General features: G+C 52.3%; 1 protein-coding gene across 4 annotated transcripts in view; it reads right to left on the bottom strand.

The window, feature by feature from the left end:
* The window catches only part of PFKFB3 (6-phosphofructo-2-kinase/fructose-2,6-biphosphatase 3), a 68978-nt gene that overhangs the window by 20026 nt on the left and 35363 nt on the right, over positions 1-13589 (bottom strand). The window contains exon 1 of one of the 4 annotated variants that reach the window (XM_060192121.1): positions 6807-7352. The exons of 1 other annotated variant lie outside the window; for it this stretch is intronic. In XM_060192121.1, the coding sequence (XP_060048104.1) occupies positions 6807-6882 (76 nt within the window). In that variant the 5' untranslated portion in view covers positions 6883-7352. Of the gene's footprint in view, positions 1-6806; positions 7353-13589 lie in introns of those variants that run through there. 2 more of the 4 variants (XM_060192122.1, XM_060192119.1) reach the window with 2 other exon arrangements.

Below are 13589 nucleotides of genomic sequence, written 5' to 3'. Positions count from 1 at the left end.
ATCCTTACGCCGGTCCTTGTGCTTCACGCCATGTGCGCTTAACCTGCTGTGCTACTGCTCAACTCCCTCTAAATAATATTTAACAGAAGGCAATTTGAAAAATAAGTTTGTGCTGCTGTCTATAGCCAGACATTCCTGAACACTTCTGATCTCAAATATATATGTATATAGTTATTATTTTTATATGTAGGCCAGGGAGGCAATGTAGTGGTTTCATGCTTGAGCCTCTGAGGGGTACAGTCCCCATTATCACCATAAGCCAGAGCTGAGCAGAGCTTTGGCCAAAATTAAGTAAGTTGATTTTATAGTAGTGAGGGAGCAGCTCAGAAGGTAGAGCACAGGTTTGATCACACACACACACACACACACACACACAAACTTTACAATGGGAAGTCCACCCCAAATGCCTTGTACCGGGGTAAAAGGTACACCCCTCAACCCCCCAAGGCCCCACAGAGGGAACAGTGGGTAGAAGGCCGGAGTCAAGGGCCTGTGAGGGAACAAAAGTTGGAGAAGACCCAGACCAGGTAGAGCCTGTCTCGCCAGGAGTCTCAGCCCACAGAGTCCTGCTCAGGAAACTTCCCTGTCTCCCTGGATGGCCAGGCAAATGACTCTGGTGACAGAGCTGCAGAGCCTCGAGTCACCCGCCACCCTTGCTCCCAATCCAAGCCTGTCCTAGATGCAAGTGCCACATGTGGAGGGGGTGCCAACTGATCCATCACATGTGCAGCCTTCAAGGGGGTGTCCCCTCTTGGCTGAGGTCCCCACTGGCTCCTAGGCAGGCCTGGGACCCCCACAGAGGGATATCCCATGTCCTCTGAGCTCTGCTTCCTGTTACTGGGGACAAAGAGGAAACTCAGCAGTCAGGTTGGGGAGGAGGCAAGGAGGTCAAGGGGGGGTTAAGAGATAGAGACAACCGATGTCCTGGCTGGGACTGTCTGGTCATCAGTGTCAGTGACTAGGGACAAACAAGGTCCTAAAAAGCAGAGGATGAGTGTCACATCAGAGCAAAGAGACAAGGAGAGAAAGGGGAAGCCCTGTCCAGAAGGCTGATGGTGACATCAGACACACTGCTGGCATGGCGGTGGCCACAGGTGACATAGGAGCAAAGTGACAGCTACCTGGATTCAATCCACTAATCCTTCCCCTGAGGCCCTATTTCTCCTGCCTTTTCTGATGTCCCACTGCCCACAAAAGCCCGTGTGACTCTTCCTCCACAGGTCCTGTCTGCTCAGCTGGCTGGAGATGCTGAGCAGGTAGGAGAGGTGCCCGGCGTGCTCCCCAGCAGAACAGAAGGGCCCAAACTCAGGCTGAACCTCCAAACCCAGAGAGCATCACCCTATTTTCCTTCTGGTTTTTCCAGCCACTGCCAGGCTGTGACAGCTGTGGGAAAGCCACCTGTCACTCAACAGGTGCCCCAGCCCAGGAGTGAGCTCTCAGGATTAGGGGGGAGAGGTGGCTGCTGGAAAGAGTGGGGCAGGATATAGTTACCTGGGAAGCAAGGCTGGAAGCTTGACTCTGGGACCACAGCATCCCAGAGCACCCCACCCCTCAGCCCCACCAGAGTCTGCTTACTTAATATTAAGAATTAGTAGCAATTGTGGTCTGGGAGGTAGTGCAGTGGGTAAAGCACTAGACTCTCAAGCAGAGGTCCTGAGGTCCTGAGTTCAATCCCCAGCAGCACATGTACCAGAGTGATGTCTGGTTCTTTCTCTCTCTCCTCCTATCTTTATAATAAATAAATAAATAAATAAATAATCTTAAAAAATAAAAAGAATCAGTAGCAGCTGGGTGGCCAGCTGGGTTAGCACAACACTGGACTTGCATGCCTGAAGCTCCCAGTTTGGTTCCTGGTACCGCATATACCAAAGTGGTGCTCTGCCCCCCACCCCATAGGTCCCCTCCACCGATTCCATCTCCTTTAAATAAACCTTTACAAATGAAGGAAGAGGAGGAGAAGGATCAGAATCTGCAAGGCTGGGCTGAGGACTTGGGCAGGCAGGTGGGCTGGGGGAACCCCAATGTACAGTTGTCTCTCAAAAACACTTCTGGGAGTTGGGAGATAGCTCACTATGTGTAAGACCCTGAGTTCAAGCCCCAGCACCACATGGGAGCACCATGGACAGCAGCAGGGGGGACCTCCCTGGATGGTGGCACAACCCAGGGCTGTAGTGTCTCTCTCCTCTCCATCTCTCCCTCTGAACTTTCTCTCTAAATGTAAAGGCAGTGTGTCTGAACCCTCCACGGGGACATGCCATCCTCCTTGGGCAGGTCATCTGAACACAGGCTGAGTGGTCTCTCCTGCTCTTACCCATTGCCTGCCCACCCAACTGACCTCTGCCAGCCATAGTTGGGGGCTCATCCTCAGAGGTACCTCAGACTCCTAGCTGAGAGTTCGGGCTATGATTCAAGCCCCAAGTGCACTGCTAGGCCCATCTGCCCCTGAGCCCCTCCCACAGGTAACTGCTTCGCCAGCTTCCCTTTCTCAGAAATCGAGGGATGCTTCCTAATTGCTGCTGGGAGGAGGAACTACCAAGTGACATGGGTGAAACACTTCCCACAATCACCTGTCAGTCACAGCCCCACAAGTGTCCCCTGAAAAAGGCTGGGGCCAGACTCTGGCTCCTAGAGGACTTTCTCACTGAAATCCTCTGATGCTCCTTCCTGGTGTGCCCAGCCAGTGGCTGTGGCTCAGTACTTTTAAAAATAAGATGCCCAGGGTTGGGAGATAGCTCCTCCCATAAAGGACATGTCTTCTATGTGTGAGGCCCTAGGTTCGAGACCTGGCACCATATGGGAGCACTAAGGGGATGGCACTAAGGGGATGGCACTAAGGGGATGGCACTAAGGGGATGGCACTAAGGGGAGCTCTACAGATGGTGAAGCAGCGCTACAGTGTTTCTAATTCTTCTTTCCTCCCCCTCACTCTCAATACAAAAAAAAAGTTGCTCTGGAAGGTCACTTAGTGGTCTCTCACATGTGCAAGCTGCTGAGTCATTTCCTCCTGGCCACATTAAAAAGGGGGGGGAGGAAGGGATGCAAAACATATGTGGCCTAGGAAGTGGCAGAGTGCATACATAAGGTCCTTGGTTTGATTCCTATTACCAAATATGCCAAAGTGACATTCTGCTCCTCTCTCATTAGTAAGTTGATAAATGTTTCTTTTATATATATAAATATTTCTTTAAATTGGCTATTGTTGCAGCCTAGGAGGTGGTGCAGTAGCTAGACCATTAGACTCTCAATCATGAGATCCAGAGTTCAATCCCTAGTATTGCATGTGCCAAGTGATGCTCTAGTTCTCTCTCTTTCTGTCACATTGGTAAATACTAAATAACTTTATTTTATAAAAGTTATTAAAATAAGCTGCTCAAGGCCAGGAGATAGCTCATCCAGAAAAACACACACTTTTTTTTTCCTTTTTTTTTTTTTTTTTTTTTTTCACCAGAGCACTGCTCAGCTCTGGCTTGTGGTGCAGGGGATTGAACCTGGGGCTTGGGAGCCTCAGGCATGAGAGTCTCTTTGCATAACCATTATGCTATTTACCCCTGCCCAAAAACACACACTTTATATGAGAGGTCCTGGGCTTGAGACCCAGCACCACACACTTGGGAGCACCATGGAGAGCACCAGGGGAAGCTCCATGGATGGTGAAGCAGTGCTGTGGTGTCCCTCCTCTCTCTCTCTTCAACTCTTCCAAAGAAATAGAGAATGGAAAAAATGGGGGTAGGAAGGCCACACAGAAGCATTCTTCCCAGACCTTGGGTTCATGACCCAGAACTATCAAAAAAAAAAAAACAAAAAACATAAATACAGGAGGTCTGAACCCACCTGCTGCTGTCCAAACCTGGCAAAATATTTTTCAAACCCAACTCCTCTGCTGTGTGCTGAAAAAGGCTGCTGTGGGCTGTCCCAACCACCCAAGGAGGACACACAGGAATGTCCCCTATCTCTTCTCCATTCCAAGGCCAGCCTGGACTCAAGCCCCTACAGAGATGAAAGTCTTTTTATCAGTGTGAGTGACAGGTGGTCCTTTCTAGCAGTCACACTGGATGCTCAGCTACATCTGCTCTAAGCCTGGAGCAAATGCACTGTGTTCAGCCTCACTCAGGAGTCTGCAAAAGGAAAAGGTTCAGCACTGGGAGATGTGCTTTTCTCCTTACCCTGCTGAGCAGTGAACAGGTGAGCTGGCCTTCAGAAAAGAAGACAGAGTGGAGGGAGTCGGGCGGTAGCACAGCGGGTTAAGCGCATATGGCACAAAGCACAAGGACCAATGTAAGGATCCCAGTTGGAGCCCTCGGCTCCCCACCTGCAGGGGAGTCAATTCACAAGTGGTGAAGCAGGTCTGCAGGTGTCTATCTTTCTCTCCTCCTCTCTGTCTTCCCCTCCTCTCTCCATTTCTCTCTGTCCTATCCAACAAGACAGACAGACAAAAATAATAACTACAACAATAAAACAACAAGGGCAACTAAAAGGGAATAAATAAATATTTTTTAAAAAGACAGAGTGGATAAAAAACTCACGCAAGTTAGTCAGTGCTCAGTACTGATTGACAAGGACAGCAGCCAGTCCTTGGCCTTGGCAACTGACAGCTTCCTTGCCACCAGCAGGTAGAGGAAACTGTCACAATATAAGTGTAGCCACGGGCACCCGAATCCTCAATGCCCAGCTTTATGTGGTTCCTTGTTCTTTGCAATGTGTATGGCCAGGAGCACCTAGGCCACAGACACCCCCTACTTTGAAAGAGGGTGGCAAGGGCTGGGGAAATAGCATGCTGACTCTGCAAAAGGCTTTCATGCCTGAGGCTCCAAGGCCCTGGTGCCATTCCCAGCACCACCATAGCCAGAGTTGAGCAGTGTTCTGGTCTCTCTCTCCCTCTCTTTCTCTCTACATCTCTCTCATTAAAATAAAATAAAAATTGGGGGTTGGGCGGTAGCACAGCGGGTTAAGCGCACATGGCACATGGCGCAAGGACCAGCATAAGGATCCCGGTTCGAGCCCCCGGCTCCCCACCTGCAGAGGAGTCATTTCACAGGCGGTGAAGCAGATCTGCAGGTGTCTGTCTTTTTCTCCTCCTCGCTGTCTTCCCCTACTCTCTCTCCATTTCTCTGTCCTATCCAACAACAATGACATCAATAATAACTACAACAATAAAAAAATAAATAAATTAAATTAAATTAAAATTAAAAGGAAAGAGGGTGACAGGGTAAGGGAGAAAAACCCCATCCAACGTCCCATATGCCACAAGCAAAGGGAGGGGAGGCAGAAGAAAGGAAATGGAAGAAGAGATGAGAAGAAAGGCCCTTTTTTCCGTAGTCCCACAGGAGAACGGAGTGGTTGTTTTAAACCAAGAGGCTCGCCAGGCTTGAAATATAGGACATGAACTAAATACCCAGGCACTAGATACTTTATAAGGGAAACCACCTTATTATATACAGTGTCTGAGACCATTCCCCAGGGGCTGAGGTGGGGGGGACAAACCAGCCTTCCTGAGAGGGCTTCAGCAAGCCCCCCTGCCCCCCACACCCCTGCCTGCACGGCTGACAGAAGCAGATCTCCTCTCTGCTTTCATCTGCGTGTGAGACGTGCAGCCCGATCAAGTCTAATGGACGGTCTGCAGGAAGGGGGCGCGAGCACACGTGCAGAGGAATCGCACGAGTAGGCCCTGCCAGCTCCCCACCTCCCCCACCACCACCTTGAACAGGAGCGCATACATGATAGAACCGCCCCCACCCCCATCCTATGCACTTATAGAGGGGACCCACCCCGGCTGCAGACATCTGCTTTGATCCAGACAACAGGGAAGGGGAGGGGCCACCCCCACCACCACCACCCCACATTCCACCAGCAGCTTTTATAGAAATGCGGCCAGAACCGCCAGCCCTCTAGCAACTTCTCTCCCAGCGCCCAGTGAGGGGGAGGGAGGGAGGGGGGGCTTGACTGCAGCCCACAGCCCTCTGCCACCTGCCCAAAAGCACAGTTCTCTTGAAGAAGGTGTCCGGATCTCAGGTCCAGCACAGGGAACAGGACGGTGGCCTGGGTGGCCCTCCGGGCTGCTAGGAGCCACATGACAGCTCTCACAGCCCAGATGGCCCAGAACACTCCCCTCACCTCCACAGCAGGTTGGGCGGGGAAGGGGGTGATGATTCAGAGCTGTCAAAGTAGCTGAGATGACTATCCCCTGAGAAACGAGGTGGCAGAGGAGGTAAGCGAGTAGCCTGCCAACACGTGCCACCGATGCAAAGAGCCCAACTGGAACGCTGCCCCATTTGATTCCCAGACAACCTGACCAGGTCTGGGAGACAGTACCCAATCTGGACCCAATCTCTGGGCTGGGGCTGGGGATGGAACCGGAACATGTGAGCACAGAATGCAGTCACAGTCCACGGACCGTACCCCAAACCTGTCATTTGGGAATGGACAGACACTGGCTCCGCTGGTCTCCGGTGCCTTGCTATGGAAGAGGTGGAGCCCGCTGCGAGAAGGGTGCGTAAGGAGAGAGAGGGGGAGGGAGGGAGGTCTGGAGGGAGGGAGGAAAGAAGAGAGAGAAAAAGAAAGGGGATAGATGGGGAAGGGGGCGAGCGTAGGCGCGGCACGAGAATCTGCCGGGTCCCAAAGTGTGGCGGGTCCTGGAGACCCGCGTGAAGCCCTTCCCTGTACAGGGTTTCCTGAGGCCCAGAGAGCTCACAGCGCCGCGCTACGGCTGAAGAGGCGCAGCTGCGCCCACCCCGCTGCTACAGAGGCGGGTCGGGCGGCGGGGAGGAGCGAGGCGGGCGCAGGGTCCTCAGCCCGGCCCCGACACTCACATCTAGGCAGCGAGGGACGGTGGTCCACGGGGATCCAGATCTTCTGCACCCGGCTCTGGGTCAGCTCCAAGGGCATCTTCGCAGCCGGCTAGGGGGCAGCGTGCGCCCCTGGCGAGGAAGTCACACTTGGGGAACCCGGCGGAACGCGGACCCCCAGAACAAAGGGGGGAAGTGGGGCCGACTTGGGAAAATGTGCTTTGTGCTCGGTCACCAAGGCGCGCTCAGCTGAGGCGCCGGTCGGCTGGGGACGTGGGGGTGACAGACGGTGGTGAGTCGCGAAACACTCCCCTCCGCGGTGCGCCCTGCCGGATCCTCGGCCAGGATGCCTGAGCCGCGGCCTTTAAGAGTCCCCGCTGCCGCTGTCGCACGTCAAAGGGGCGGGCCGCGCTCTCGAGGGACGGCCCTAGCCAAGAGGAAGGGGGCGGGGGGCTCGCGGGCGGCCCCTGCAGGTGTGCCTCAGCAGCGCGCCGCTCCAGCTGCCCGGGCCCCCGCCAGCCAGGATGGGGGAAGGGGGGGCTTCCCAGAGAACTCCTGAGTCGCCGCAGGAGAAAAGGGGCGCGCCGGCCAGTGACTCTAGTACCCCGCAGCCCCCATCAACTGGATGCTGGAAAAGGGACCCGAAGCTCTGCATTCCTAACGGATCAAGCCGAGCCAAGCTGAAGTCCCGGGCTTGGACTCAAAGGCCGCATAGAGTTGGTGGGGAGGGGGGCTGGGGAGTCTCTGCTGAGCTGGGGATGGGCGAGGAAGGATGCGAAAGTGACTGCTCACTGCCAGAGCTGCTCGCTGATAAAGCTCAGGGCCGAAGCCCACGACCTAGCCACCCCATGGAGATGGGGCTCTACGGGCCTCTGACTCCCTTGGAAACCTTGGAAACCCCAAATCCGCCCTCTCCGCCCCAAGTCCTGGAACCCGGGTACATGGCCGTTGTGGTGGAACCTCTGGTGCCCTCACCCGGGCCAGGGGAGATGGAGTAAGTCTCCCCAGGATTCAGGGTCCGCGTTTCCATGGCCACCAGGGCTGTCTCACACAACTGAACCATCCTCTTCTGCACAGCACCTCGCTCCCTGCCTTAGAGCCAGAATAACCACAGGAGATGAGCCCCCAGGAGTGCGCAAACCCCGAAAAATTCCTGCCTGCGCCCAGCCAAGCCCCACCGCCCAAACTGCTCTCCCTCCCAGTTACTGGGGCGCCTGCAGTTGTGTCAGAGCTCGCAGCGCCCTAGAACAGCTGGAGCTCTGTACGGGGGTGGACGCTGGGACTGCTGGTTGAGGCCCCAGCCAGGGACGCAGGGTGCAGCCTGCAGAAGCTCCCCGAATCCCACCCTGCGAGTGGCTAGACGCAGCAGCAGCCACACGTCGCGCACGTCGCTCATGGCTCCTGGCACCGCGCTCCGCCCCTGCGCCCCGCCCGCACTCACCCCCACCCGCACCCCCACCCGCCCTCCGGGAGTCCGCGCTTTGCTGACCGTCCGGTTTCGGCGTTTCGGTGCTCCGGCAGTTGTTCAGAAACCCAAGCTCAAGGTCTGAGCACTTGTTTTTCTGCAGGGGAGCAAATGTCAGCAAGGACACCTCCAGCAGCCGAGGGTGGGGCGTCGGGGTTTCCCCACCGCACGCAGGCAGGTCTGAGGAAGGCAGCCCAACACGAGCTGCCGCCGCCCTGGGGCTCGCGGGGGCGCTCAGCAGAGCCAGGTGCGCACGCTGACAGGTGGCACTGCTTCTACCCACCCTCTGAGCTTGCAAACAAGCACAGGGTTTAGGAGGGGTGCGTCCTAGCTCTGTATTCCCAGTGGCCACACTTCCTCAGGTTTCCCGGCCCCTCTTCTTCCCATGATGGACCAGGGGCAATAAAGGGGGGCAGTTAGATACGGGGGTGTGGCGTGCTCACAACCTCTGGGGAATCTGAGAAGGGCCATGTCTTTCCTACATCCCTGTACAAAACAGCTAAAAACAGGCAACTGCCTCCGAATTCCAACAATGTCCTCCCCATTAGCTCCCTCCTTCCCTGAATGGCCTGGCTCATTCAACTCTCCAAGGCCCTTGTCCATTTGCCCTGATCCCAACCTCACCACCCAAACCGCCATGCTTCAGAGAAGAAGCTAAAGAGGTTCTCAAACACAGTGACACTTTCTCAGGGTGGCTGCAAAGACCAGGGCAGAATTTGACCCAGGGCCCTAAGCCATGCTTGGACGGGAAAGAAGCTTCCAGATAACCCCCAGCACTACTGTGATTTAAGTGACAGTGGATAAAGGGAAGTCTGGAGCAAGTGGCTGGGTGTTGAGGAACTCGGTCAAAAGTCAAGAATCAAAGGCAATTAGGAAGTAAATGTGGCCCTTCAGTGAAGATAAGACTCCCCAGGGCTCTAAGGAAGGGTGCTACCTAGTCTCCAGTGCCCTGGTCCTGCTGACCACGCCCCCACCCCCCACCCACCTCACACACATACACCTTGCTTCAGCCCAGCTCCCCCAGAGTCTGGGAGGAGGAGCATGCTGGTATCAGTGGTGCCCAGGAGAGAGGATTTGGAGAGGATGCCTTTTCTTTTACAAGACTGATTAACCAGAGAGGGAAAGAGAAAAGGAGCATCACTTTAGCTCGGCCAGTGCATGGAATTGAACTCAGTACCTCATACTAGTGACTCCTATATTCTACAGCTGGACAGGAAGAGGAGGAAGAATGCTCCAGCCACCTGAGGCCCAGCGGTCTTTTTTCAGTATTATCACTGTCTTTCCACAAAAAGTCTGCCCATAGGGAGTTGGGCAGTAGCACAGCGGGTTAAGCACAAAGCGCAAGGACCAGCTTAAAAGAACCCGGTTCGGGAGTCGGGCGGTGGCGCAGTGGGTTAAGCGCACGTGGCGCAAAGCGCAGGGACCAGCGTAAGGATCCCGGTTCGAGCCCCCAGCTCCCCACCTGCAGGGGAGTCGCTTCCCAGGCGGTGAAGCAGGTCTGCAGGTGTCTATCTTTCTCTCCCCTCTCTCTCTGTCTTCCCCTCCTCTCTCCATTTCTCTCTGTCCTATCCAACAACAAAGCAACGTCAACAATGGCAATAATAACCGCAACGAGGCTGCAACAACTAGGGCAACAAAAAGGGGGGAAAATGGCCTCCAGGAGCGGTGGATTCATGGTGCAGGCACCAAGCCCAGCAATAACCCTGGAGGGAAAAAAAAAAAAAAAAAAAGAACCCGGTTCAAGCCCCCGGTTCCCCAACTGCGGGGGAGGGGGGGGGTCTCTTCACAAGTGGTGAAGCAGAGTCTGCAGTTGTCTACCTTTCTCTCCCCCGCCCCCCGTCTTCCCTTCCTCTCTGTCTCTCTGTCCTGTCCAACAGCAATGACAGCAATGACAATAATAAAAATCACAACAACAACCATAAAACAAGGGCAACAAAAGGTGGAAAATAGCCTCCAGAAGCAGTGGGTTTGTGGGCACCGGAGCCCCAGCGATAACCTTGGAGGCAAAATAAATAAAATTAAAAAGTCTGCCCATGTCCATGTTCTGGGGCCAGCTGGCCAGTGTAGACACTGCAGCCAGACCTTTACTCCCTGCTCCACGCAGGAAAAGAAGGGTGGGGGGTGGGGTGGAGACAGGCCTCTGCAGGCAAAGCTAATTAGAGGTAGGTTGCTAATTAGAAGCAGGGTGCAATCATTCCTCCCTGGCTTGTGGTCTGGGAGAGGGGAGGGAGCCGCCCAGCAAAGCCTGAAAATAACCTCTTACCTGGCCATCCAGCCAAAGAAGACAGAGAAGGGCTTTATTTAAAAATCAGTGTCTTGGGAGTCAGGAGGTAGCACAGCAGGTTAAGCGCAAGTGGCATAAAGCCCAAGGACGGGCTTAAGGATCCCGGTTCAAGCCCCCAGCTCCCCACCTGCAGGGGAGTGGCTTCACAGGCTGTGAAGCAGGTCTACAGGTGTCTATCTTTCTCTCCCCCTCTCTTCTCTCAATTTCTCTCTGTCCTATCCAACAACGACAACAGCAATAACAACAACAATAATAACTACAACAATAAAACAACACGGGCAACAAAAGGGAATAAATAAATATTTTTTTAAAAAATCAGTGTCTCTCTTCCAGAACGGGAGATCTTTACATATATCAGACCGAGCACTAATAGCCACAATATATAAAGGGCTCACAAAACTCAGCACCAATAATAAATAAATAAATAAATATAACCCTATTCGAAAATGAAGCAAGAACACGAATAAGAACTGTTACTAAAGAAGAGATCCAGAGGGCCAACAAGGCACATGAAAAAATAATGCTCCAGGGTGGGGGGGACAGCATAATGGTTATGCAAAAAGACTTTCATGTCTGAGCTTCTGAGGACCCCAGCTTAAGGCTCAGCACCACCATAAGCCAGAGCTGCACAGTGCTCAGGTCTTTATATATCTCTGTCCCACTAAAATAAAATGATTTGAAGTACTCAGAGACACTGATTGTCAGAGAAAAACCAAGACAATAATAAGACATCCCTTTACACCTGTGAGAATGTCACAGTAATGAGTTCTGGCAAGAGTATGGGAAAAGAGAAACCCTTCTATGCTACTGGTGGGAATGCAAAATGTTCCAACCCTTGTGGAAAACAGTCTGGAGTTTCCTCAGAACATTAGAAATGGACCTACCCTGTGACCTGGCAGTTCCTCCCCTATGGATCTATCCAGAGGAAACAAAAATACCCATGCAAAGAGATCTGTGTACACCCATGATAATAGCAGCATACTCTGTAATAACCCAAACCTAGAAGCAACCCAGATGCCCACCAACAGATGAGTGGCTAAGAAAGCCGTGGTGTAGGTACACAATGAAATACTACTTGGCGGGAGTCAGGCAGTAGCGCAGTGGGTTAAACACATGTGGCGCAAAGCCCAAGGACCTGCGTAAAGATCCCGGTTTGAGCCCCGGGCTCCCCACCTGCAGGGGAGTCGCTTCACAGGCGGTGAAACAGGTCTGCAGGTGTCTGTCTTTCTCTCCCCCTCTCTGTCTTCCCCTTCTTTCTCCATTTCTCTCTGTCCTATCCAACAACACTGACATCAATAGCAACGATAATAGCTACAACAAGGGAAATAAAAGGGAATAAATATAAAAAAATAAATTAAATAAAGTTAAAAAATATTTTTAAAAAAGAATAGAAATACTACTTGGCTGTAAGAAATGATGAGATCTTTTCCATATCTTTGGTAGAACTTGAAGGAATCATGTTAAGGGAGATAATACTGAAGGAGAAGGATGAATAATAGATGATCTCACTCCTAGGTGTTACTTAAGAAGTAAGGCGGGGAGTTGGGCGGTAGCGCAGCAGGTTAAGCACAGGAGGTTAAGCACAGGTGGCACAAAGCGCAAAGGACCTGCTTAAGGATCCCAGTTCAAGCCCCTGGCTCCCCTGCAGGGGAGTCACTTCACAAGCAGTGAAGCAGGTCTGCAGGTCTCTATCTTTCTCTCCCCGTCTTCCTCTCCTTTCTCCATTTCTGTGTCCTATTCAACAACAATGACATCAATAACAACAATAATAACTACAACAATAAAACAACAAAGGCAACAAAAGAGAATAAATATTAAAAAAAAAAAAAAAAGAAAAAGAAGCAAGGCAAGAAAAGGGAACCAGGGTGAAATTGGACTATAAGGAGCCAGGCGGTAGTGCAGCGGGTTAAACACACATGGCACAAAGTGCAAGAATTGGTGTAAGGATCCCGGTTTGAGTCCCCAGCTCCCCACTTGCGGGGGAGGGGAGGGGTCCGCTTCACAAGCGGTGAAGCAGGTCTGCAGGTGTCTATCTTTCTCTCCCCCTCTCTGTCTTCCCCTCTTCTCTCCATTTCTCTCTGTCCTGTCCAACAACAACGACAGCAATAACAACAACGATAATAATACGATGAACAACAAGGGTAACAAAAATGGGAAAATAGCCTCCAGGAGCAGTGGATTTGTAGTGCGGGCACCGAGTCCCAGAAATAACACTATAGGAAAAGAAAAGAAAAGAAAAGAAAAGAAAAGAAAAGAAAAGAAAAGGAAAGAAAAAAGAAAGAGCAAAGAAAAAAGAAATTGAACTATGGAGAGAATATGCAGGTTGGGGGGAAAGTGTCAGGTACTCAGGTCATGATAGTGAAGAGAGGCTTGGGCTGGTGGTGGGAGTGGTAATTTACAAACACTTGTCATGGGGAGAAAAGAAATGGTACTTGGGGCTGGGTGGTGGTTCCCCCAGTTGAATACACATTATCATACACAAGGACCCAAGTTCAAGCCCCTGCTCCCCACCTGCAGGGGGGAAGCTTCACAAGCAATGAAGCAGGTCTGCAAGTGTCTTTCTATCTCCCTATCTCCTCTTCCGCTCTCAATTTCTCTCTGTCTCATCCAATATAATAGAAAGAAAAATGCATTAAAGTCTTTATGCATAACCATTATGCAAATCCACCAGGAACAGTGGGTTCATAGTGCCAGCACCAAACCCTAGCAATAACCCAGGTGGGAACAACTTATCTGTCAACAACTATAACCCTGCAAACCGTCCCAACCCCCACTCCCATAAAGTGGTTTTAAAAAAATCCAGAGGGAGTTGGGTGGTAGTGCAGCAGGTTAAGCACAGGTAGCACAAAGCACAAGGACTGGTGTAAGGATCCCGGAGCCCCTGGCTCCTTGCCTGCAAGGGGAGTCACTTCACAGGCGGTGAAGCAGGTCTGCAGGTGTCTTTTTCTCCCCCTCTGTCTTCCCCTCCTCTCTCCATTTCTCTCTGTCCTATCCAACAACAACAACATCAATAGCAACAACAATAACTACAACAATAAAAAAAAAAAACAAGGGCAAC

The sequence above is a fragment of the Erinaceus europaeus genome, chromosome 6 (genome assembly GCF_950295315.1).
Source record: "Erinaceus europaeus chromosome 6, mEriEur2.1, whole genome shotgun sequence".
NCBI lineage: Eukaryota > Metazoa > Chordata > Mammalia > Eulipotyphla > Erinaceidae > Erinaceus > Erinaceus europaeus.
Note: the sequence above shows the minus strand (reverse complement) of the source record. Positions and strands in the feature narration are given on the sequence as shown.